This window comes from Osmerus eperlanus, chromosome 24 (assembly GCF_963692335.1).
Source record: "Osmerus eperlanus chromosome 24, fOsmEpe2.1, whole genome shotgun sequence".
Classification (NCBI taxonomy): Eukaryota; Metazoa; Chordata; class Actinopteri; order Osmeriformes; family Osmeridae; genus Osmerus; species Osmerus eperlanus.
The window spans coordinates 4,092,307-4,119,130 of record NC_085041.1 but is presented as its reverse complement, the minus strand read 5'-3'; the positions used below and the strand labels follow the sequence as shown (position 1 = coordinate 4,119,130).

The following is a 26,824-nucleotide window of genomic DNA, read 5'->3' as shown; positions in this document are numbered from 1 at the left end:
TATTTTTTTTTACATAAGTAAAAAAAACAAAAAAAAACAAAATAAAGTAGAATATTAGTGTAGAAAACATGGAGAAAAGAAATCAAAGGCAGAATGGACAAAGAATACAAGACTGAGAATACAAGAATGAGGCATGGTGTCAGCCAATATATTGACTGAAATAAATTAAATACATTTTTGGTGAAATTTCACACTGAGGGAATGCCAGTACAGACACCAAATGAGACATGACAGATCAAAATGTTGTATTTTCCAGTAGTATCAGTCCTATGTATGACTACACATACTTTAATAGGGCATTCCCAGTCCCAACAAAGGCGGATACTGTGAAATTGCAGTTAGGCTGACAAAAAGCAAGGTTAACATCTATTATAACTGAATCTGGAAATTGGAGACCCTCATATCCATCTTTTAGGACCACATTGAGGAATAGAGAGAAGGACTGGAGGTTACGAGATGACTATGGGACAGAACTCAAGAGTGACCATCACCTACTCACCCATACTGGATGACGTGTTTGTGGAGTTGGGGAGGTGCTGGGGGGTGGAGGTGCGTGTGGGGACCTGAGGGTCGGGGTTCAGAGGTCAGTCAGGTTTAGCATGCACAGTCCTGTTGGGGAGCAGCAGGCTGCTCGGTCAGCTGCGGTCCCTGTTTGGCTCCCGTCACAGCCGGGTCCCCAGCATCCAGGCTCTCTGACATCTTTTCGCAGATGGTGTCCACCAGGCGCTCGAACGTCTGCTTCACGTTGATGTTGTCCTTGGCGCTGGCCTCAAAGAACTCAAAACCTGCGGACGACGGAGGGGTCTCATAAAGGTTCGGATTTGATCTCTTTTTAGGGGCACATCACCATTTTCTGCTGTGTACCACATTTACGGAGATGAATGGTGCACTTCTAGTCGAAACATAACTATTTAATGCAAGCCTTGAGATTTGCCGACTCACCCAGGTGTTCAGAGAGCTGCCTGCCTCTCTCTCCGGCCACCACCCTCTCGTCCTCCATGTCACATTTGTTCCCCACCAGCAGGACCTGGGCGTTGTCCCAGGAGTATGTCTTGATCTGGGTCGACCTGTGGCACACACACACACAGATTGACACTCCACATACAGGCACACATGGCCACCTACAGTGCTCTTGAATCAACAAAACAAAAGTAAAATATTGCATTTTGCAATTGAAGAAGATTAGTGTAGATTTATTCCTGTCTTGGAGCAATAATGTAGCATAAAAGTCTGCCCTATCATAATGGTGTGTGTTTTGTACTTCCTCTCACTGTTTCATGTGCGACATGTTGAGGTACACCGTTTCATCTTTGGTTTGCCTTTGTTGTTGTAGTTTCACTTTATCACATGCAATCCTGACCAATGACATACCAGTCCTGCACAGCGTTGAAGGACTCCTCGTTGGTGATGTCATACATGAGGATGAAGCCCATGGCTCCACGGTAGTAAGCAGTGGTGATAGTCCTGTACCTCTCCTGCCCTGCAGTATCCTAGAGACAAGAAACACACACACACACAAACACATTAAGCACCACTTGCCAAATTGACACATAATCCAACACACACCAATCAGGGCAACAGAACCCTCCCCTTTAACACTCCAACATCAGACACTTTAAACTGCCAACCAAAGACGGCAAATATGTAGCTTTCAGGGCCCCTGTGTCTTTTTTGCAATTATTGTGCCAAAATTTCACCACTCCCCTTATCTCGCTTTTCCTCTCTCTGCTACTCTCTCTCCCCCGTTCTCTCTCTCCTTCTCTCGCTCTCTCTCCCTCCTTTCCTCACTGCTCCACTTCTTCGGTAACACAGAATGGTAGCTTGTGCACAGACAGGTTGAGTTACGGCCTTAGTTCTAATGAATGCTCAAGGAATTAAGCCCTGGATCCCTGATACCCAATACTGCATCTTGATCAGCTACCAAGCTACCGATCTACCAAGCAACATCAACCTCAGTTCCCTTGACAGGGTTGGGTTAAAACAAAGACAACCAGATACACGATGCTGTACAATAACTAAGAATAGAGATTCAGCACATTATTCTGTGAAATTGTGATTGTATGTTGCACCAAAAACAATGCAATCTGTCTTTAGCCAGATTTCAGACCTGTACATTTATTTCACATCAAAGTAGCCCTGTACTAACCTATTGTGGCATCACAGAACAGCAGCATGACATTGCATTTATGTAAATGTGTGGGAATATGTATGAATCGTTTTGCTAAGAACATCAATATTCAACTGCATAGTACAGTTGGTCATGTTTGAATATAGTCAGTACTCCTGGCATTTCCCATTTGATCCACTACACTTGAGTAGCACCTACAGTTGGCTTGAGTGTATGCTGCACTGTGGGTTGGGGGATGGGTAGCAGAGAGACTGTGTGTATCTGCGAGAGAGAGGGAGAGAGTATGTGTGTGAAAAACAGAGCGCGAGAGAGAGAATGTGTGTGTGTGAGAGAGTATGTATGTGTGAATGTGTGAGTGTGTGTGGGTTGGTGTGTGTGTGTACACAGGGGGTGGGGGGTTATCCACTCAGGAAAATGTGTAGTAATGGGGGAGGGTGCGCACACAGTCATCTGCTGCTGCCCCCTGATTGGACAGCAGCTTTCTCACCAGAGGGAAGGCCTGAGAAAGGCTGACAACAGAAAAAGCCTTTCCTTGGTGTGAACGCACACTCATACACCCCCCCTCCCAATCACACACTCATGGCTCTGCTTAGGCTCTGCTTACACTAACCCACCTGTCACTACAGCACTGTCTCCTGCACAATATGTTGGTTATGGTAGAGTTATAAACATATACATATTTCATATTACCATCTTCAGGAAAAAAGATTGTATGAGAAACATATATTCATTGAGTGCTCTAGACTTCAGATCACTGCTGAGCCATCACCCTAAACTACATCCAGGTTATGCAATCACAGAGCAACCTCAAATAACCCAACTGACAAGAAAGTTTACGATCTCGTAATTCTTTGAGGTATGAACATTTTAGTTGTTTTACCCATATCTGCAGCTTGATCCTCTTGTCGTTCCTGTAGATGGTCTTCACTTTAAAGTCGATTCCCACTGTGCTGACGAAGGCCGGCGTGAAGGAGTCGTCGGCGTAGCGGAACAGGAAGCTGGTCTTGCCCACACTGCTGTTGCCAATGATGAGGATCTTGAACATGTAGTCAAAGTTCTGGTCTGAGGACTCCTTCTGACCATAAGTAGCGGTTGCTGAAGCCATCTACATAACCATGTTAGAGAGAGAAAGAGAGGGAGAGAGAGAGAGAGAGAGAGAGAGAGAGAGAGAGAGAGAGAGAGAGAGAGAGAGAGGTTAGGGTTTGGTAGTTGCCAGCAGCATGTGAACAGAATGTAAACTGAGGATTTCTATTTGGGTCCACTGATTTTAGCCAATTGTGCCAAAACCCACCCACAATATAATCAAAACAATCAAGGATTTGGAGAAGTTGAACGTTGAAACGTGTTGTTGTTCATGTCATTTATATTAGCTCTAGACTAGAGAGACTTAGTCATTAAGGCCAACAACACAAACTATGGACCTTGTTTAAGCAAATTAGTACATGAATTGCGTCCTCAACATAAATTAGTCCTCCCTTAAAAGTCATGAAATCCTTTTTCCTTGAATATCTGGGTATTGAATCAAAGAATCAGCCCGATCATCCACCCCAGTAATATGAAACCATAAATGTCTGCTCAAGCCAAGGCAAAAGTCAACTCTGGGGGATTTAGAAAAGAGAACATTCATCACCAAAAGCGATTCATCAGTACTCGCCAAGGCCGAACTGTATTAATCGATGAGACACATCAATAAAAAAGGGGCAGAAGACGTGGGCATTGCTACAGACACCATTTTATCATTCCCCTTCCATTGCCACCAGCTATTCCTGTAACAAGAAAACGTATAAAACACTGACGCCTCTCAGGGAATAAATTTAATACATTTGTTTAGCATACTATTGTTGTCTGGCTCAATTTGGGGGGTAATATACAGCAATAGCCTTGTAACGGTGGAAAATCCCATTGATGATGTTGTTAAGGTACAGATTCTTGTCTGTTCCTCAAAACCTAGAACTGCTTCGAAAAGCTAAAAGCCACGGGTTCTCTGTAAATATTGTTACTGCTTATTATAGAAATGTGAAGTATGGATAGAGAATAAAACATAGAATACAACAGAGCACCATTGCGTCACACCCAATAGGCTTCAGTTGATTGTGACAGGGCCAACTGGAAATGTTTCTTCAATATCGACACTCTTCCTAACTTGACATCGTCCTAAGTAGTAGAATCATACAGTGGAACATCAATGACATTGATTGAGGATGTAATACTCAGTACTGTAGGACTCACACTGTTGGGCCTCAGCATCAACATTGATTGAGGATGTAATACTCAGTACTGTAGGACTCACACTGTTGGGCCTCAGCATCAGTGGTTTAGGTCTATCGGGATTCAAGGACCCCAAGGCTTTGTCTATATTTAGAGTGCTATCTTGCCTTGGCTGCCCTGGAACACTGGAGCTCCCAAAGATAAGCACAAACAAGAGAGGAGCACCATAATAGGTGCTCTGACCTATCATCTTACATGGAACACAGAGATGCTCCTGAATTATACAGCAACATCTACAATTGGTTTTTGTGAGCCATGATGACTGACAGGTTTTGCTCCACCGCAACAGCGGTCCAGCAGTTGTAAAGGTGGACATGTCTGTTAGTTGAGGTCATAAATCAAAACTGTCCTTATAACTGTGAAAGAAAAGAATTGCTTTGAAAAAGCAGAGAAAAGACTTGAAATAATCTTCTGTGATTGATTGCTTTGGGTCCTTGGTTGAAATAGAAGTAATGTCATATGAAAACTGAAGTGTCAGTGGAACATATATATACAAAGAGGTCACTTTTCTTACCATCAACCTTTCACAACACTATATACTTATTCAGGACTAGCTATGACATCAGCCTTCCCTGCCTATCTATTCAAGCTAAAGAGTCTGACACACCTACGACAGAGGTGTGATGTCAGTCAGACTAAAAGCAGTGGGTCAGACACTTTTGAATAGTCTTTTGGAAAGCTCTGTTGGCTGTTGACTGATAATCCAGGATTTAGGCCTGGATCATCCGATAAATCTGAGGAGCCAAACCAAATCCTAATCTAACACCCTGATTTAAGATAGGCCTATGCCATACAGCAGCCTTTCTCAATCCTAGTCCTTGGGACCCCCTGTCCTGCATATTTTAGACGTTTTCCTTCTCTAACACACCTGATTCACAAGGAATGGGTTGCTATCAGGCTTTTGCTGAGTTTGATAATGACCCATTCATTTGAATCAGGTGTGTCGGACACTTGCGATCCTGACATACAGTATACCAGGACAATTTGGACTAAATGAGAACTTTGTAAAGCCATCTTCCTATCACAACGTTCTTTGCTTAACCCTGGCCTTTGATGGCTAATATATTTGATACTGAGCTCTTTCTACAAACAAATCAGCCAAATTAATATCATACCTCAGACAACCTACTTTCTAGAGAGATATAAAGGCTTGCTAGGTTGATCTAATTATCAACACATGACAGTTGTCGTACATGTCAAACCGCATGGCCTACACAGCAAATGAATCCCATTTAACGTAAATTAATGTCAAAATATATTGTCAGCAAGATAGCTGTACAATCCAACTTCCATTTGGGGAAAGGTAAATTAAGGGGAAAATGAAACAGCAAAGTATTTATGAAGTTGAACACATGCTGTCACAATACCAACTAATATCCCAAATTCATGGTCCGCAGTCTGGCAGGGTGGTAAAAGATTACTTTAAAGGTCTCTCAAGAAGAGGCAGATGAGATGGAGTTAAGTATAGTACACCCTCTTTGTAAATTAAAAAGCATAGGCTAATGGCGGCTTTCCAGTCTCTGAATGCAAGTTGGAAATGACCAGACAGAGGTTGGTTCTGTCTGTTTTGTTTATTGGATAGAAATAGTATTCTGCTGCAGTGTGGCTTGATGGATAGGGTGTACAAGCAGAACTGGCCAGAGCAGCTGTCATTAAACATTTAAGATGCTTTGTCACTTTTCTGGTGGTACTTACCCTTGAAGTTGAACATGAGAGTATTGGAAGTAAATACTGTATTACCAAACAGCATTCACATTTATGCATGCACAGCCTATTTAAAATTCCACAACAATATTAGGAAATGCAGCAATGCAGTCCTTCTTCTGCACTGAATATGCACTACACCACCGCAAAAGATATGGTTTAGAATCTAGATTAAGATAGCTCAACAGTCTGACAGCCATGATGTTTGAGAAATGTTTGTTCTGAGTCACAGGACAAACATAACTTACTCAAGTCAAAAGTGTGGACCAAAGGCTGTGCCTAATGATATTAAGGAATGAATGAGTTATGAGGAATGTGTTTACAATGCAGCCTCATACGCCCAGATAGCTGATACCACTAGGTGACGAGGTGAGCGGTTTCCAAACGGGGTGTGTGGACTGTTCTGATTGGTATGCCTTAAGACTATTGACCAAGTACCGGGTGCCATATTACACATGATTCTCCTTCCTCTCCTCTTCTCTTTCTCACGCACGCACGCGCACGCACATTCTCTTTTACACACGCGCAAACATTGCAATGCTGTTTTGATGTAGTCCTACATTGATTAATAAACAGGACCTGGACTGTAACGTTCTGTGTGGGACATTCTACATGATCAGCAAGTGACCAATACGTATTTAGTGTCTCAGCACAGGCACAATGTTGTATAGCTATCATCACATAATAGTTCGATTATAAATTGCATTGTTAAATTACAGCTTAAAGTGTATTATCTTAATACAATCCGCACATTGGGCACATTGGTTACATTGGGCTTTTAGAACGATCCAGATGTCACGGTTTCAGTGTAACCAAACGTTGCTGTTTCGACAAGGCATTGGCCTTATGCCTATGATGCTATAAATACCACACCGAAAGCAGTTTCTCACCGAATCCACAGGGTATGATGCATAGGCCGATACATTTTGCCCGATAACTGGTCGAATCTTTTATCTCTAAATAAAGCATCTTTGTGTCAAATGAAGGTTATTGTTATCTCAATGTTGTTTTTCGCGTATCCTAGGCCTATCTACCAAAATTCTACTATCAAGCAGCAGTATCGCATAACCTATATGACGTGATGAAAATGATAAAATAAGATCTAGGCAACATCTTACCTTTAAACGCTTTCTGTTCAGCTATTATTGCACCAGTATAGAACCGCGTTCAGCACCTGCAGAAAGACTAACGTCACTTGACTGACAGTTGACGACTGAAATGGGCGGGCTCTATTGTTGGCCTCGTTGATTGATATTTTAACGAACTAATCCGGAGCTACGCTTTAACATTCGTCTTGAAATATTGAAGATAGGTTTACCACCGTGACATTCAATATTTATCATCCCGGCTTGAGCTTTTCTATAATGTATTAGAATTGAGTATCAGGAAATGCTCAATCATATGGTCGTGCTCTTCAATTTTCAATAGTTTCTTAATTAATGGTAGCCTATCTTCATTTTGCTACAATTCTAAGCTAAGCCTAATAAAAATAGTTTAGTATAACTTGAGGCTATAGTTTAGCCTAAAATTCTTAGTAAGTAGCGAATACTCAACCCAGCGACATTATATAGCCATATGCTTTTTTAGTCTGGGATGAAATAGCCAACCAACCAACCAACTTATAAACGTTATTTTCTTTGAGTCATAGGCTAATTCATAGCAAGAAACTAGGCTTTAATGGGTTTAATGTTTTACACGAAAAATACGTCAAAATAACGTCAAATGCGCGAATGCAACATGCGATAATCTCCCACACAGTAGGTGGCAGTACAGATTTTTATTGTAGCCATTCATTGGTTTCCTGTCCAGTCTTAGGGTATTTTTGTCGATTGAACGCATGTCATGCTGGTAGACGGTGGAAACATTGAATTGACAGTTACACCTTGGAGAAAGATATACCGGACACGTCGTTTTATTTATTTGTAATTGTAGCCTGATGTTCACCAGATATATGCTACGTGACGTTTTGAGTCATCGGTAGCTGAACCCTGTAACTCGGCTATCCAAGACTGGTATTTTATTAGTCAACTTCTGTAGCTGTACTATCATCGGCTGCTATCAAGCGCTCAAACATCAATGAGACTTTGAGTTAGACTAGCTATCAGTTCGATAGCTAGTCTAACTGACTTGATCCTACTGATTAGCTACTGTAGCTGGACTTCAGTTAGCTTCAGTACCATAAAACAGTATATATCGACGTATTACAATGCTAACATAAGCTAACTAGCTGTCAAAGAGACTTTGACCCAGACCTGTCGAACATTTTTAACTAGCTAGCTAGACTAAAGAGACATGCAAACTAAGTCAATAGCTAGATAGCTCTTAAGTGTGCTGAAATTACCAAGCCAAGGCTAGTCCGAGTCGTGACTGTTGCGTGCAGGCTGCAGCAAAACAAGGAGAATCATGATTCCTCGGCCGAGTAAAGAGTTTTTTGTTCGGATGTCCTTCTACTGGAAACCACTGTTCCGTGGAAGGTTTCTTATCCTAACGAACACTTTCACCGGGGGTGGTATGCTGGCCCTTGGAGACATTTTACAGCAAACCCGGGAGAAACAAAAAGACACTGAAAGAATACGGGACTGGAGACGAACAGGTAAAAAAGCTTCACCTAAAACGGAGTAGTTTTAGAGGAAGACAATTGTTTAAAAATATTTTAATCTTACAGGTCGCATGTTTGCCGTTGGCTGCTCCATGGGACCTGTACTGCACTACTGGTATTCCTGGTTGGACAAGATCTATGTTGGCAAAGCTATACGGACAGTTGGGAAGAAAGTGTTGGTGGACCAACTGATTGCATCTCCAACCCTTGGTGCTTGGTACTTTGTAGGTGCGTCCCTGAAATTCCTTTCTCTATGCCCAACCAGGGTTTTTTCCCGGTTAGCTGTTGAAGGGTAACATGAAAGCACTTTGTGTGTATGGAGCCAAAGGTTAATTGCCTCAAGACGCAAGTGAAGTTAAGAGATGGATTTTTTGTGCGTCAATGCCAGAGATTTGAGAAGGTCAAAGGTTGTTCTATGTTGTATGAAATAAAACATAGAAGGCTATGAGCAATGTGTGCCAAACCCTGACTCTACCTTTAGACTGGGTGATACACAGAGGAAATGTTGCTGTCATTATGACATGGAAGCATGTGGCAGGTGTAACTTGTAACCATAATGACTAGTTGAAACTTGTCTGTTCCAGGGATGTCAGTAATAGAAGGACACACAGCATCTAAAGGCTGGGAGGAATTCAAAGACAAATTCTGGGAGTTCATTAAGGTAAACCCACATGCTGAAGAACAATGTTATGTAGGCTGCAGAAAGAAGTTCAAGACTGGTATTTTATAAGGATGGCGGTCAGGTCATTTCAAGATTCAAGAGATTCAAGATATTTATTGTCATGTATACGGTTTACCAGAGTTAGTTCGTAAAATGAAATTCTTATAGTGCAATGTCCTCCTTCCACATAATTACAATAAAAACACCCAAAAAACTCATTTCATAAATGAAATGAGTTTCCTGAGTGTTAAGTGCACAAGCTGACCTGATGGTAATCTATGTTTGTTATTTCTCCCTATAGGCTGACTGGTGTGTCTGGCCTGCTGCACAGATGATAAACTTCTATTTTCTCTCACCCAAATTCCGGGTCCTCTATGTGAACACAATCACCTTAGGTTGGGACACCTATCTCTCCTATCTCAAACACAGAGTAAGTTGCAATGGCCAATATTTGACTTTTTCACTTAGTTCTCCAGATGCAGATGAGGCCTCCTCGCAGACACTCAATTCAGAATTTTCTTTGTACATAGTCTACTAATTATACTACTAGACTTCAAGTTTTTTTTTTTTTTAAGAAAATGTTTGCCATTTTTACTGCGTTAATGGATAGGGACAGATAGACACAGGAAAGGCAGGGAGAGAGATAGATAACATGAAGGAAATGGCCCAGGATGGAATTGAACCCGGGTTCATGTGCTAAAGCTTCAGTCCATGTGGTATGCATTTTGTTCATGCAAGTTGCTTTGGATAAAAGTGTCTGCTAAATGGAAACAAAAGTTATGAATAAAATGGTACTTTTATGAGGCAGTTGATTCTAATGTGTGTTTCTGTATGTTGAAACTCAGTACTTTTGGTCCGTTGACAGGATGATGGACAACCAGGAGGGGTGTCAGACATTGGTCTCATGGAGGTGACGCAGGAGGTTGTTGGGTCAACACCTCCCCCCAAACCTCTAGAGGAGAGTGTGTGAAAGTCCTACAACCAAAACTCCAAAGTTCTATTTGGGATTTTCTTTTCTTGGAACAGTTTTCCCCTTGCACGGGTATACTTTCAATTGGTTAATATGTATATTTATTTATACATGTACATTTAATCCCAAACTCTTGTCTAACACCTTTTTAAATCAGGGATCAAATGCTTGTCATGCTGCCTCTTAGGCTGACCACAACATGGAGAATGATCATACATATCAATAATCATGGTTCTTTATTTCATCATTACTTCTATCAAGCTATAACTAGCTGATTTTGACAGTATGATATTCAATCTTGCCTTAATGCGGTCCTTACCTGTTACATTGTGTCACTGTGCCAAATATTCACTCCCTTTTTTTGTAGGGTTCTCTTTTTGAATATGTTTGACTAAAATATTTATAATTTATGTTATATGAAATGCTTTTCCATGTACTGCTCTTCTTTTTTTGAAAAAATAAGTCAGAAACACTTGTGAAAATTCAATTCTGAACATAATCTTCTAAATATGTTTTAATCAAACATGCTTAAAAATCTAATCTCTTTGGTATACACTTAGGTATAGCAAGTGATAAGATCCAATAATGTATTTTTCTTCCAACCTGAATTTAGTTGAGCAATACTAAGTATAAATATATAGATGATTAAGATGTACACTGATAAAACAAATTAAATTATGATGAAATGGTGATGTACATGGTTGTATTTTACATAATACTGAAAGTAAATTACCAAAAACAAGCTTCATTCAGGTTTTCCTTTCTTTTATATGAGAACGTGTTTACTTGTGTTATTTCTATATGCGTTAGTTATAGCCAAGTTATAAGCAGGCCTTTTAACGGTTGAACAAATATTCCTGTTCAAACAGTGACTAACCAGATCCATTTGATAGGGACCATTGAAAGGTGCACACCTACTTGGTCATTTAGCAATATCCTGCTCTCAAGGATGTTGTGTGTGTGTTGAGGAAATTACCACAAGTTCTTTACCTGTAACTCAACATGGCGGCAACAAGACACCTAACTATACTCATATCCATATTAACATTAGCAGGCGCTGCTGGTAAGTAAACATTTAATGTCTGCGATGTATTATTTTGAGATGGACAGTTTTATACAAAGTTTTGTTAATTCTGCACAAAATGCAAATATTAGAAGCAAATCAGGCAGTTGGACTCCAGTCAAAAGAGTAGGAAGATTTTTACTATTCGCCTGTCTCAAAGATAAAGAACTATTCAACATCAAAGCATGTGTTTTTCAACAAAGCAAAAATCAGTGAGATTCCGACTGATATGTTATCAGTAATGACCTTGAGTTGTGTAATATATTTAAAGTGTCATTAAAGCACTAAAATAAGCAGACAGTACATTGGATGAAAGTGTTGCTAATTGAATACATGTGAACGTAACTCAGTTGATGTTTGCTAACAATTGGCATTGTGAGTGAACAGAAAGCTAATGATGGGTTTCTGTTTCCAAATAGAAAAAGAAAGCAATTCACTCCCAACCACCACTTCAAGTCTCACTACAACACCTGACAGTGCAACCCCCCTGAATACTCCCATGAAATCAACCAATTTAGATAACACCAAATCATCTGTTATTACCACAACAGCCACCACCATCATAAGCACCACAACAAAAGATGTAACCTCAGCAATGCAAACTACATCTACTACAGGGCCGGCCCATATGACAAATGCATCCAGCACATCACAAGCAGATGACAGTACCAACAACACTACTACACACACAGTGACAGATTTTAAAACCACTGCGAGTGAGACTTTAAATACTACGACTCCCTACAATGTAACGACTCTAAATTCTGCAAAGACAGACATTACCATTACCACCCAAGGAAAGATAAGCACAACCACAGGTGGGTATGCAAACCAAGGATGTGTCATGGATTATTACATCTATTAAAGATCTATACAATTATTTGTATGTCGTAAACTGTATGTTCAATTCCATTCCATAATGCAATTCTTATAAAGTCCATGAAATGTGTTCAGTTATTGATGCTGATGTTTTAACACATTGCCAACATCAATCCCCACTGCTTTTTTCACATCATTCTTCAAGCAAATGGAAAGAATGACTTATCCAGGAATCCAGGCCTTGTGGCGATCCTCTGCATTTTCTGCATAGTTCTGGGGCTTCTGGTGGTGGTTGCCCTGACAAAGGTTATCAGTTCCAGAAGAAATAAGTTTGAGAGGCTAGAGGATGTGCCAATGGTGAGTCTTTATTTACTTATTTACCAAGCACATGATAAAGTGTGTTTGAATTGTTTTTTTTATGTTTATTTATGGTTGTGATTGAGCGGATGTAATCATAAATAGGGAACCAATCTCATAGCAGGACAAGCCTACATGATTGAAACATACATTTTTAAAGCAGTGATTATACACACTACTAATAATTGTTTCTTGAAATAATGTTCACATTCCCTTGATCCATTCATTTAGTCTTGATATACTCAAACGTAGTGTCACTGGAAATTATGCTTTATATAAATGACTTCTCACCAATGCCTTCTAACACAGGATTTTAACACATTTTGTATTTGTTTCCTCTTCAGGGCAAAATGAATGAAGAGTCTCCATTTGCTCAATATTCAAAATAATTCCGGATGATTCAACGGTACCGTGTTTAAACTGGGATTTGATTATAAACCATATTTAATAAGCCATAAATAAAGTGTGTAGCCTGAAACACCCACACTGTATTGATTATGCAGGTCGGTTATCAGAACAGAGCTAAAAGTTCAAAGTTACTTTTTTCTCCTTAAACATTCCTATACTTGCTAAAACTATTAAAATATGAGATTTTTATCAACAGAAAATTAATACTGAAATGCAACAACCATTTCCACGATTATGCAAAAAATAAATAATCTCAAAGCCTGAATAAAAGAACCACACCTGGTCCAGTAGACCAGGCAACCATTAAAAAGTGTCCTTGATTCTTGTCCCCGGTCTAAAACGCAAAGCTGCTACACAAAACGTAGCGTATGTTATCTTCAACTGACAATAAACGGAAGCCTACAGAAATGAATTTTTAGCAGCACCACGGTGTCTTTCAATACTTTTCACATGAGGAAAAAGTTGTAGCCTACATTTGGCCTCCAGCTGCACTCCTCGCCACGCACAGTGCGTCTGTGTATCTCCATTCGACTGAAAGCCGGTGTGTCCCACTTTGTGCACGCGTCCATTGTTTACATCTACTGACGTTTCCTGGCATGTGACTCCGTGAACGTCATTTACAACTTACAGCGGCAACATATAGTTTGAAGTCTAAAAGTTAAAGCAATAAAATGTTGCTTGATAAGTACAACGTCCTCCGTGGTAAAACAGTCATACGTATTGCTTTTTCATAATTGAACCAAGGGACGTTTCCACAACTGAAAAATCAAGAACTGGACGAACTGAATTAAGGCAAGTAACTTTTTAAATACGCAGCGCAATACTCATGTAGTTTATCTGATTGCTCAAACGTGGTTTGAAGTTAAAATACTGCTTTTCAATCAACGTCCAGAGTTTGTGAGTGTAGGCTACAGGCCTATCTTCAAAGATGAAGACAATTGATTTACACACCTTTTTATTGATATTAAACATATCAAAGTTAGGCTATAGCCTAACTTTGGTATGTATCGTAACTGTCAGTTACGATACTTGTTAGCCCAGTTGTGTTTATGGCATGGACAGTAAAGCATTCTTATCCAAACTATGCACTACATAGCAAACAAATAGCGAATTAAAACGTGTTTAATTTTTTTTATCTCAGTGTTTCCTGTGGCACAATTCTATGCCGAAGTATTCCATTTGCCAAAGGTAGGCATGTTGGAGTGTGTACTAACGTTTGCTTGTTTCAGTCACTATTAAAATTCAGTGCTTAGAGTATATTTCACGTCTGACCAGTCGGACCAAATTGCAGCTTTGAAGTCCTGCATGACCATTTAAATTAGGAATGTGTTTCCTGAACATATTTATACATTCCCTTAGCCCTCCCCCTCCTCCCTCTTTATCTTCACTTCTTCCTTCCCTTTTAACTTTCTTTTTCAATTTTGCACATACACACAATATTTAAACACAAAATAATTACTCTTTCGGCTTTGTATCTACTTTAGAAACCAACTAAATTGCATTTATTCATGGGCTATAGATTCGGTATCTGGTATGCCATGTGGTGTTCTGTGGTCAATGTGATGGTGGCTCACAAAGCGTTGACAAAACTTCTGGATTTTCGGTGATTTAAACCTTTTGTGATAAATTGGCAAAATGCAATTTCACACCCGGGTTATATTGACAATACATGTCTGCAATGCATTCATGGATGGGTAACCAGAGTTATATCACAGAAATGTATATAATAAATATAGTACTAAATGGGTCTCTTCATGCAGTCCTCCATGATTTGATTTCCAAATGAGTCCTCTAGATGGAGTCCTTTTGCTTCACATTTGTATGTACAAATAAAACTTTCAACTTGACAAATATTTGCTAAACATTTTGCTCTTACTATGGCAGTTCATTGTATTTTGACTTGGTGAATCAGATCAATTACATGGCAGAAATAAGTCTGCCCTATAATCATGGGACTTCCTTTTTATTATTATAATACATTTATTTATTTATTTATTATTACATTACATTTTTTGTCTTTTACAACAAGCTGGATGACTCATTTTGAAGGTGTTGCTGTTTTATCAATATAATTCTGATATCTTTCTGTCTATCTTTCTGTATTGCTGTAGGCCTATGTGTAGAGATAACCTATTGATATGGGTCAGCAACTGTAACTATGGCAACATATGTTTGTTCACAGGAGTATCCCTTTACAAAGTTATCTTTTATGGAGATAAAATTAGTTAGCCAGCTTTAATTGTAAATTGGAGAATCAAAGTGTAGTCCAAGGTTGTGGCTGTTTCATGTCCCCAGAATTATCCAACAGTTAATTACTTTAAAAGTACTACCAGTCTTGTTCAGGTGTAAACAGCTTCAGACTAGGCTACAGTTCTTAATATGTGATTGTTCTGCCTGCAAGAAGACCTCTTATCATCTTCCAAAGGTTGTACAGGGCTGTACTGTAGGATTTTACATGCATGTCTTATAGGCTATGACGTACTAGTTTACGTCAATACATAGAAAACTTCAAAAGAGGCTCAAGTGTTACTTTATTTTATGGCAACTGATTGGGCCATGCAGTGTTGTTAAAGAGTTTGGTTAATATTTAAGAGACCATTACTGCCTAAATTTCTGTCTTTGTTATAGATAGATCTTTTGATGCATTGATTTTATGCTTTAATTCAGCGATTAGCTTTTTGGCAGACAACATTGAGGAGCCATTGCTATGGGAACAAAAGCAAAAAGACAACCCACATTGACAATATGATACATATTGATTTATGCATTGAATACATATAGGCCCATAACATTGTATCTTGCTGTAAAAGGCATTTCTAGTCCATATTTGACCACATCCCATCTTTTAATATGAACTTGACTCACCACACATTTTTATCAGGAATATTCTGTGATGCTTCTGGAATAATTGTTAACTTAATGTTAAGACCAATACACGTGGTTATTGTTGAGAAGAAGGAGGAAAGTGATGTTGCAGATCTAGGATCATGTAAGAGAAATGTGATGACATGGCTTTTTACTCTTCTGTTTGCTTTCTCTGTAGAGCTGCGAGCTTGTGAAGGAACCCACATGTTTCTGCATCAATGTCTTGCCAGTTGACAGAGGTAAATACAACCCAGCTCTGCACTTTTTTACATTTACATTTACATCTAGTCATTTAGCAGATGCTCTTATCCAGAGCGACTTACAGTAAGTACAGGGACATTCCCCCCGAGGCAAGTAGGGTGAAGTGCCTTGCCCAAGGACACATTTTGCACGGCTGGGAATCGAACCGGCAACCTTCAGATTACTAGCCCGACTCCCTCACCACTCACCCATCTGACTCGCTTTTTCACTGACCTCCTTTCAGCCACACCCCCACCACCCTACCCCACCCCTCAACTCACACACCAGCACCCCTGCAGGCTTCACCCCCTCAAGTGACACCTTGGTGATAACTCTATCGTTAGAATCATCCATCTAGTTAAGGAGTTTTCTTTAGTGTATGTGCATTTGCGTCACTGTCTGAAATAAAAAACCTCATAGGTTAATGTTTGACCAATTCCGTCAAAAGTATTTCTTAAGTGTGTGACAGGGATTGTTGTCGTTGGACTTGAATGTCTTTTGGTCGTAAAGTCATATCAGCAGTGCTCTGCATTCTTTGCTCCTGACGCACTAGTTGAAGAAACACCTCCAGCATCCATTAATTAATTTTATGCGACAGAAGATTGTTCACCTTCTCTCTAAATTGTATGTAGGTCGTCTTTAATTAAATTTGATCATGCATAATACATGAACCCATATAATGGGTTTTGGGTCTGTGGTTGTCATATCCTAACACTATTGCTTTACCTATATTGAGGAGTAGATGAGAGAAGATTTTTAATGGATTACCATATATGTCCTGTTATAAAATTAATGAATATGATTGTAGTATTCAGTCAGGCCCCCTGCTGATATTGCTGGGAGGTAGAGCTATGAGAAGCAACACACACACTTTCTTCACTACCCAATACCCACACATTACTGTCATTTTAAGTGATAGTTTGGTAGTAGAGGATTAAATCAATATGTATCCTACAATTTAAAAGCATCAATATGTGTCCTCCTATTTAAAAGTCATTTTCAACCTTGATTTATCTGATGGAAAACTTCAACAAAAGAAATGCAGTCAATATAAATAGCATTATTTAAATATTTGATTAGCCCTTGATTGCAGCTGTGTGTTTGTATGTGTGTGCATCTGTGTGTGTATCTGTGTGTGTAGATATTAATATGTGTATGTTTGTGTGTGTATGTGTCTGCATGTATGTAGTTATTTAAACGTGTGTGTCAACATGTAAACAGTTCAGGACAGATGGGAGCACAATCAGTCCTGTGAGCCACACTGTGGTAAGCTCCTCTATGCAGGCCTGCTTAGTCTCACTGCTGTCACAAAGCCACGTTGTACCCTGAGAACCATCACGGTCTGCGTTTACATTAGAGCCAAACCGTTGCTCTGTACAAACAGCAGAATGCACTCTCAGAGCATCTGCCTTCTGTTACCTCGTCCGGTCTTCCAGAACAACTGCGTTTACGTATACCGTTCAAATTGAAATGAGCAGTTAAACGGTGTTGTCGTGGTTTAAAGTGTAATGTGAAATGGTGTTGGTATTCAAAATCCAACTATTAATATTCGTAGTGCTTTATACAGAGCTTTGAAATACTAGGAATTATTTTAATCATGTTGACATGTTGATTGGGAATAAGTACGCTGTTGTTGTTCTTGAGTAGAGTACCCAATTAATGATTTAATTATTATGAGAGCTAAAATCTCAATTACTTAATTACACACGTCTGATTCCCTATTCCGGAGGCCAAGCCAGTCATCTTGTGTGTAGTCTCATTATTTCCCAGATCTTTTCTTGTTCTTCTCCAACTCCATTTTTTCCCCTTCTTTCATTTAGTCTGGTTTTTCTTTCTTCTCTCTCTTTCTTCTCTCTTCCTCCTTCTTTCTTCTCTCTCAAAGTTCATTGGCCCAGCAAAAGTGACACTGCAATCTGCCATCGTATTGATGTTCTTCCCCATTCTCCAAATTCATCTGTACTTTCCAATACTCTAGATGGTAGACAACTCTCCTGGCAGTGCTGAATAGATGAACCATCGACGAGCAAAGAGTTGAGTCTAGTCAGTTCTCATGTATTTAGGCTATAAGGGTTTACAAGCCCAGTCTTAACACACAGTCTGCTTGGTGTTTCCTAAGCAGCCAATGTGAATCCCATCTGACATGAGGAAATGGTGGATGGATGAGTGACCAATGGACTTGTATGACTAGAACAGGTTTTGCTTCTCACTATCAGACACCTACTCTCTCCTACAGTCACTGTGCTGAGCAGGTGATAATGGAATACTTAAAAATATATATAAATAAATATATGGATGGGTATCATCCATATATTTCAGGTTCTAGTCCTCCCAGTACGTCGCTTTGGATAAAAGTGTCTGATAAATAAATACATTATTATAATTGTGTATATTGTATGGTATTTTTTTATAGTGTATTATCTCTGACTACAGGAGGTTCTTAGAACAAACAGAATTCTAGATGGCAATAGAATATGTTCTGTAGAACCTAGAATTGACAAGACTGAAATCAATACATGCATCTGTGATGAATCAGATCATGCGATAGCAGTTCCCAGTTTGTGCACTAGAAATTGGGGGAAATGTTGTGTTTTTAACTGCTTTCTCACTCTTATAATTGTGTTTTCTGGAGTGTCACATGTATAGGCCCCTAGGTGTTAGAGTTTAGAGTTGCACTTTTCTCACACTTTCCAAATCGTCTGACACATTTGGGCCCTTGGAGGCCTTGTTATCTGGACACATTTATCTGATCTATTGGTTTGTGCTGGCTGAAGAGAGACATTGCCTTGCTTTTAAACTGCTATATACTTGTTTCCAAAGTCAATATGTTCTGCGAGAGATTTGTTTCCTTAGAACTGGGATTTGTTGAAAGCCTCAGATTTCTTCGTAAACATTATTGGATTTTTGCTGAGGCTGAACTTGAGCAGAGATGTACACAAAAATCCAGGCTTAATATATAACATCTTTATTTATCAGTCTGCCTCCTCCTCCCCCTCCACAGAGACGACGGGAATCCCTCCCTACGGCCAACCTCAATTATGCAGTGCGTCGGCGCTTCTCAGGGCCCATGCTGCTGCCCCCGCTGTCCAGGCGACACTCGGCCCAAGAGCACCACCGTCGACCCCTGGTGGACCTGGAGGCCATCTACAGGAAGGCCCTGGCAGGTGCCAGCGACAGCCTGGACACCATCAGTGACAACGAGTGAGTGATCAAAGAGAAGGCCCTTCTACTGAATTTGTTCAAGTGATTGGGGGGGGGGGGCGGAGGGCATGTAGAGACAGAAATGACATTCTGTTGTGTAAATAAGATAAATATCATAAGGCCATTTAGTTTGTTTAATAACATAGCAAGTTATAGACCTGTTTTTTATAGGAAAGGTAACCTTAAATTACTTATTTTGTGATCTGGGTTGGGGGGGGGGCTCTAAGCCTAGTCAAGAAAAGCCTGTCAAGATTGTTTCTCTCCATAAATCCATCTCCCTCTATCACTCTGTCTTGTTTTGTTTCTCTTTCTCTCTATCTCATTTCATCCTAGATACAGGCCGTTGTACAAAGATAGATCATTGTGTATTGTTTCTGTGCACTTGATCACATTTCCTTAACCTTGGATCAGTATTCAAGGTCTAAAGCCATGCTGAAAACCATTACTCACTGGTTGACTTTTGGTTACTTCCGGATGAAAAGATCTGCTGTTAATTACCTTCTTCCAGCAGGAGATTATTTTATTTTTTTAGGCATGACTTGAATCAAAGGTTTTGACCAACACAGATTCTGGCTCTGTGTTGCAGAATATTTAGGCAGACCTGCTAATTCGGTTGTCCTTCTCATACAAAGGCGAGGATAATGAAACAAAAGTCACAGGGATTTAATAATGGATGTGTGTATTTTTCTGCAGATGTTATGGGTGTCTTGCTCTTATCAAATGAATGGTAATTGCTGCTCTGCTTAAGCAACAGGAAGTGGCAAGTGGCAGAAAGGTCAGGAGAGGAGGAGGAGGAGGAGGAGGAGGAGGAGGGGAAATTATTTTGTCTCTTTCTCTCCATTTTTACTTTTTTCTTTCTCGCTTCTCTGTCTCTCTCTCTTCACCTCGCTCTTTTTGCCCATACTCTGTCTCCGTCTCTTCTTCTCTCTCTTTTGCTCTTTCTCTCTATCCCTTGTAACCACTAATGTGCCTCAACTTTTCTTTCTCCTCTGTCCTTTGCTTCTCCCCACACTCTCCTTCATTCTCGATTTCTTACCCTCATCTCTGATAACAGACCATTATGTTTGCCAAGCCAGGAAAAGGGCACAGTGACATGAATTGTATGGAAGAGATAAATGACATGGAATGTGCTATCATTTAAACACAACAATTCGTATGGTTTTGAAGAATCAAATTAGTGCAATTAACTCATGAAAACTAATGAATAGTTCAATTTGATGCATCTCTTTTAAGGTGAAGGATAGTTATGTAGGATGCTATATTGAAACAGGTTCGAATTGGGTCTAGAACAACACTGACTGTTGAAAACATGAAAACTGTAGGCTAATTGAAAAAATGACATTTTCAGCGTAATGGGAGGACCTTTACTGACCTGCTATGTATTCACGTAGCTAAAAAGATAAATAGGTTCGTGTTCCTGAAGGTCATAAAATAAAATAAAACCGATGAGATGTGTTTAAATTAATTATGACTGGAATGAGAGAGTCGCTGTTCGATGACTAGGAATGTTGTGTTTGTGAGACAGCCATAACCAACAGAAATGCATGTTTTGTTTTGTGGAATAAATTATTGCAGAGTTCCCGGACATCATTGCTCACCCGTTGATGTAATGCAACTTCACGTCAGTGGTCGTGCTCACTCACTCTTACCTCGTGTCTGGAGTGGGTTTATAACGCGCTGAGATGAGCTCACACTAACTCTCTTTTTTTCTTTCTCTCTCTCTCTCTCTCTCTGACGTCTTGAGCCTAGGAGTTTATCTGATAGCATATTGTTTTATCTATTGCTGACTGTGAAAACTCATAACCTTGTATTATTTCGTGAGAAATTATTAGAAAAATGCTACAAATGAAAAATTGCATGATCAAAAAAGCTTCACCGTGGCGAAGTGTTTAGGACGGACTTGTGCAAGGATATCTTATTTTTCTTTATTTTTTCTTAGCGATTTTCTTTCTCTCTAGATGAAGATTGAACATAATTTATTTTTATTTGTATGGTGTCTCTTCACTGATTTGACCTGAGTCGGAGTGAGCGCGCTCTCATTTCAGCACCACGGCGCGAGGACAGCGCAAAATGCCAAAGTGTACATTTTAGAAACGAGGTCACAGGGATTGAGAAGGTTCCCACTTGGTCAAGTCACAAGACAGCATGGAGTGCACAGCTTTGAGTCGAGATGGTGCGGGTTTAGCCAAACCACCGAAACATCTGTGGCGTCAACCAAGAACTCATATCCGAATCAAGCAGCGTTTTCACTCGGACACAGAACGGTACTTATGTCGCAACAGAACTCTGGAGAAGCTGCGTCCTGGCCTCAAAAAGCCGCGAATGTCATGGCCAACCTCGTTGAAACGGTAATCTCCATTAACCTTCTTGTTTATGTACCAAGCCTGATCCCAAGGCTAATGTTGAAGCAGTAGTCCACTGGAGAAATCTAAAGCGACTAGTCTCAATTAAAAAGTCAAAACATCCCTATAACTTGTTAAATGGAAAATCAACAGGCTGTGATTACTTTCTATTATATAGAGGGGGGCTCTTTGTGTTGATTTCTGCCCTCCTCTGCTTCTTTTAGACAATGTGTGTGGGTCTAGTGTGCATTGACAGCAATTCAGACGCACAATGCACAGCACACCACACGGTCAGCCGACTTTGCAGTAGTAAGACAAATCAGAGTTAATTATGCTTTTGTGATCATATTAGATCTTGATGGAACATCTTGACCCTCCAAATCTGTTATTTGCAAATATTTGCTGTAGTTTTCAAAATAGAATCTGACAATTGGATTACAGGTTCTCATTTTGATGGAGCAGACTAGGAACATTATGTACTTCTCATTTTAATCAGAAGCTCAAGGCTTTATAGTCCTACAATGATGTTCAGCCATGGCTCCTTTAGCCATCATTATTTTCCAACGTTTTTTGCAAACACTCTCTCACAGCATCAGTCATGATTTGATATTTTCCACCTATTCACTCTCAATTTTACAACCCTACATGACTATATTTAACCCCATCTGACCCAAGCAGCACCTAACCCTTGTTAGTAATGGCTCCTGGCCTGGGCCTCAGTTTAACACCAAAACAACCCTCATTTCACGTCTCATTACACCTAAAAAATATCCTGTAACAGTTGGTGTTGAAAGCCCGCCTTGAAAGCCGTCCGTGTTGACTGTTTGGCACGGTAGATAGAAAGGCATTGGACATGCAGTGAAGCTTCTTGAGGTAGGAGTGAAGATGTGAGTCACCCACCACCACCACCACCACAGCATTCTGCCTTTTGAACACGTATGCCTTTCACTTGCATGTGATGAATACATCATTATCTATTGTCCTGTGACACTTTTCCACTCCGGGTGACTCGGTTTGCTTTCTCAAGGTGGAGAGGTGAATTTAAAGGCATAAAAACAGTTTTCTGAATGCTAAATGTGGAGCCTTAGGGCAGATTGTAGTCATCGGCCCTGACTTTTCTGGTAAAAGGAACGAGAGCCAGCAAAATAGGGCCTGTGATGCCCCTGCATAGCCAGAAAAACTCTATTCATATACAGGACATACAATGAAAATACTGTTAAGAACACATCATGAGTCATTCTCACAGACTGTGCTAAATATTTCCAGAACACATTCTCTCTGTTAGTTTTGTTTCAATAAGAGGAGCTTAGCAGGCGCTTATCCAGTTTAGCAGTTGACAACGCACATCTGTGGGAGCCAGGGGAGATAAAGTACAGTCCAAACAATATAAATCCACCGTGTTCCCTCTGGTTATCCCGCTTCACTCCCAATGTCTGTCTCCCCCTCTGTGTACATGATGGACAGATGTAAGGTATCACAGTTTTAATTGGGAACAGTCACTGCGGGTGAACCTGAACACAGACCGTGGGCCATTTCAGACTCAGACACAGACTTCTAGTGAATCTTCAGACGCTGCCAACTGTGTGTGTGTGTGTGTGTGTGTGTGTGTGTGTGTGTGTGTGTGTGTGTGTGTGTGTGTGTGTGTGTGTGTGTGTGTGTGTGTGTGTGTGTGTGTGTGTGTGTGTGTGTGTGTGTGTGTGTGTGTGTGTGTGTGTGTGTGTGTGTGTGTGTGTGTGTGTGTGTGTGTGTGTGTGTGTGTGTGTGTGAGGGAGAGAGGTGATCAATTGGACGTCTGAGAGGAGCCCCCACACGCTGGTGCACTTCGAAACGCTGTCCTCTCTTTTGTTTTTTTTGTTTTTTAGTCATTTAGCAGACGCTCTTATCCAGAGCGACTTACAGTAAGTACTGTTTTGAAACACTTAACTCTGGCATGGCAAAGGATTAGGTGAGGCTGACGTTGCTATGGAACCCATCTGTTTTCAAGGGATAATGGTCTAAAGGTCTGTGTGCTGGGTTATCTGGGAAACTGAAACCTTGTGCCAGGCTTTAAATCTGAGCGTTTACAATGTCAGGATTTGTAGTGGTCACTTGAAGGCTTGGTAAAATATGTCAAATGTGTGATATGATTGGGTCATTAAAAGCTGTTTCCATTGTGGGCTGCTGCTTACTGATATGCGCCATGGACACCATGGAGTGTTTCTCTGACATTTTCTGTCATGTAAGGTTTATGCATTCTCAGGCAGATGGTTTTCTCAACCATACTGTCAAACACGAAAGCTGACTAATGGGTACCTAAAGGCTAAAACAATTTGTTTCCTTGTCTGCAAGGCATGTCCTGCCAGGTACACAGGGTGTTCTAGTGCCATAATGGGAGTCAGCAGGGGCATATGGAGAAGACTTCTTCTGGCACGAGTAGATGAGCAGGGCAGTCGTGACATTCTCATCGGGTACATGGGATCACTGGAAGCTGGAGCCTTTGTGGTGAATTTAGATGATTGTCAAATGACGAGGAAGATAAGTACTCTATCAAAGAGCAAAGTTGCAAAGGGATACCTGTCACATTTAGCTCAAACCTTTTGATAATTGTCGAACGTTCTCACCTCACACTGTTCTCACACAGCCTGTTTTTTTGTCTTCTTTTTCAATTACTTTGAAGCATGGTTTTGCATTCTTTGTGTGGAGCAATAAATACACATCGTGTTTGGGCATACATGATATGTTGTGGACATGGAAGTTTATTAGACCTAATCAATTCTGATTGCCTCCGGTTCTGTTTTGTGGCTTGTGATTTAGCACCACAGCCACACTGGAAATGTGTTCAGCTTTGTGGTTTATATAGAAGAATAATGACCACAGCCCCTCATGACAACAAAAAAGATCTGTTGAGATATTTGTTTCCCTGCAGTACCTGTCGAGGATAACAGTATGTTTCACACTGTTCTCTTTGCAGTCTTTTGAAGATGCTGTGTGGCTTTATGGCAATTTGCAAGCAACATTGCATCCAGTGTCAAATTAATTCTGGCATTGGTAGCGAGTGTGAATCATGTCACGCATGTTAATATATATTCTTGTTTGTTCTTGTTGCTTATGATTTTACTGTATACTCTAGAACCTCGGTATGCAAAACTACCATTAAGAAAAACAGCAGAACTTTCCAAAACTGTGTCCCAAAACACTCACATTAACATGGAAAAGGAATTTGACAGTTGCCAGATAAAAATGATAACCATCAATATAACTGATTAATTTTGTAATTCTAAGCAATACTTGTTTTCTCTACATTCTAGTGAAAGAGCATTCATTTGTAAAACTGTTTATTTACTACTCTGTGTGTCACATCTTTACACTTGCATCCCAAACCACTTTTATATCCGTAAACAACAAAATAATGATACTAAATGACTCGCTGAATGCGTCCAATCATCCCAACCGTGAGTATGAGATGCATGGGAAGTGGGTATGGGGGCTGTTATCAGCCAGCACTATGTCTGCCACATGACCACCCTGCCTGTTAGCTCTAAGGTACACTATAGATGCCATTAGTCTGTGGGGACCATTTGGAATTCTGGATAGCAAAATGGTGGATCTTTGATTCTGCAAAGTAGATACAAAGGTGTTTTCTACAATGGTAGATTGGTCAACTGTCGTGCACTTACTGGCCTTTTTTTTTATCAAACCCAAAGCATGTCCTGACTCTTGAGATTGAAGCCATTATTTTGTGAAAAACACCCAGACCAATCCTCTCAAGAACCAGACTCAAGACCAAAATGTTTGAACACAAAAAAACAGGACACAGAAGGAAACTCAAAAAACAAGAGCATCCAGTGTTTACTGAATATAAGCTGGATCAAAATGATGGATTTCAAAAGGATTGTAAAGCTCTGTAGCCTTCAGTGCCTTGTTATAGGATAATACATAGGTAAGCTGTGACCCTTTTTAAGGCAAAAATCATTCATGACATCATCCTTTTCAGCACAGACTTTGACATCCAGACCGAGATCAAAACTTTGATATCAAGATATGTAGGCTGACTTTTTTGGCTGAAGAATTGAGCCTGCAAATCTCACACACAAGCACACGTATATGCCAGTAGACACTTTTTAGCCTATGCAATTGCATCCCTTTGACATCAGCTCGAGTTGTGTTTAATTCTCTTCTTTAAACAGTGTTGGAAACCAAGGCTGGTGAGAGACCTTGGATGACTAATATGTCGGTTCCATTTATTCATCACCCATTTCGAGCACAGCATGTGATGGTTGATTTTTCAGTCACTTTACAATCACCTGTATCCTCAGTCAAATTTCTCTGGGTCGAATCGAGACACACATACACACATGTGTATACACATACTGTATATACACGTCACACTTGCACAGTTTTTTCCAGCCATAAAACAAGTTAGACAGATGGAAAGGAAGAGCTAGTCGGGTGCATTAAAAACATTTATAATCTGTCCGTCATGCTATTAGCCAGTGTGCCCACGTCAGCATTCTTCACTTACTTTCTTACATTTACATTTAGTCATTTAGCAGACGCTCTTATCCAGAGCGACTTACAGTAAGTACAGGGACATTCCCCTGAGGCAAGTGCCTTGCCCAAGGACACAACATCAGTTGGCATGACCGGGAATCGAACTGGCAACCCTCGGATTACTAGCCCGATTTATTGCATGTTGCCAGGTTAGATCACTTAGAAGGTTGCCTCAGTCACTGCAGGGACACCATCTTCTAGTGTAAATAGAAGTAGGAGCAGATTTCATTTCCATAGCTCTAGCATGTGTAAATTAACGCTAACTCCAGTCATCTTTGGGAATTAAACCCCCTCCCGACTATGTTTTCACACCCCATTCCTGACATACTGCGAAGGCGCGGTGGTGCTATTTCTTCCATGAAAACATGTTAAAATATAGTTTCTGACTACTTGTGTCATTTCTCAGAACTTTTTTACATTCGGTTTGGCAGAGCCAGTGTGTGACCTTGATAGCATTCCGTCACAATTATGCACAAAATATATCCAGTCTAACAAGTAATGCTGAACACCTGGAAACTGTTCTGTTTCTGTTTGTGTGTTCCTTTGCGTAGGGTTCAGTGCTCGAGTAGCTAATGTTTGGTTGATGGTTAATGGAAATGTTTGTTTTATGATAATATTTCAGGACCTATTTAACTGTCCTGAAATGTTTTTCTCCTTTTGCTGGTATGCTTG

At 40.2% G+C, this 26,824-nt stretch overlaps 4 protein-coding genes across 5 annotated transcripts in view; 3 read left to right on the top strand and 1 right to left on the bottom strand.

Moving 5' to 3' along the window:
- Positions 1–18: 18 nt before the first annotated feature.
- On the bottom strand, positions 19–7,377 carry LOC134010829 (ras-related protein Rab-3A). Its single transcript, XM_062450111.1, has 5 exons — positions 7,219–7,377; positions 3,009–3,233; positions 1,372–1,490; positions 943–1,067; positions 19–785 (listed from the first exon to the last, which is right to left on the bottom strand). The coding sequence occupies exons 2-5, from the start codon at positions 3,231–3,233 to the stop codon at positions 595–597; spliced, it is 660 nt and encodes a 219-aa protein (XP_062306095.1). The 5' UTR covers positions 7,219–7,377; the 3' UTR covers positions 19–594.
- Positions 7,378–7,908: 531 nt separating this feature from the next.
- mpv17l2 (MPV17 mitochondrial inner membrane protein like 2) lies at positions 7,909–11,018 on the top strand. The gene is made up of 5 exons (XM_062450110.1): positions 7,909–8,693; positions 8,766–8,927; positions 9,284–9,360; positions 9,662–9,790; positions 10,226–11,018. The coding sequence occupies exons 1-5, from the start codon at positions 8,504–8,506 to the stop codon at positions 10,328–10,330; spliced, it is 663 nt and encodes a 220-aa protein (XP_062306094.1). The 5' UTR covers positions 7,909–8,503; the 3' UTR covers positions 10,331–11,018.
- A 204-nt stretch (positions 11,019–11,222) lies between these two features.
- LOC134010827 (uncharacterized) lies at positions 11,223–13,278 on the top strand. Its single transcript, XM_062450109.1, has 4 exons — positions 11,223–11,393; positions 11,813–12,211; positions 12,418–12,569; positions 12,914–13,278. Exons 1-4 carry the CDS (start codon positions 11,333–11,335, stop codon positions 12,956–12,958), a joined length of 657 nt encoding a protein of 218 aa, XP_062306093.1. The 5' UTR covers positions 11,223–11,332; the 3' UTR covers positions 12,959–13,278.
- A 2,740-nt stretch (positions 13,279–16,018) lies between these two features.
- pde4cb (phosphodiesterase 4C, cAMP-specific b) overlaps positions 16,019–26,824 on the top strand; it is a 47,924-nt gene continuing 37,118 nt past the window's right edge. The window contains exons 1-2 of one of the 2 annotated variants that reach the window (XM_062450322.1): positions 16,019–16,081; positions 19,081–19,280. In XM_062450322.1, the coding sequence (XP_062306306.1) occupies positions 16,061–16,081; positions 19,081–19,280 (221 nt within the window). In that variant the 5' untranslated portion in view covers positions 16,019–16,060. Of the gene's footprint in view, positions 16,082–19,080; positions 19,281–21,322; positions 21,629–26,824 lie in introns of those variants that run through there. The other variant, XM_062450323.1, reaches the window with a different exon arrangement.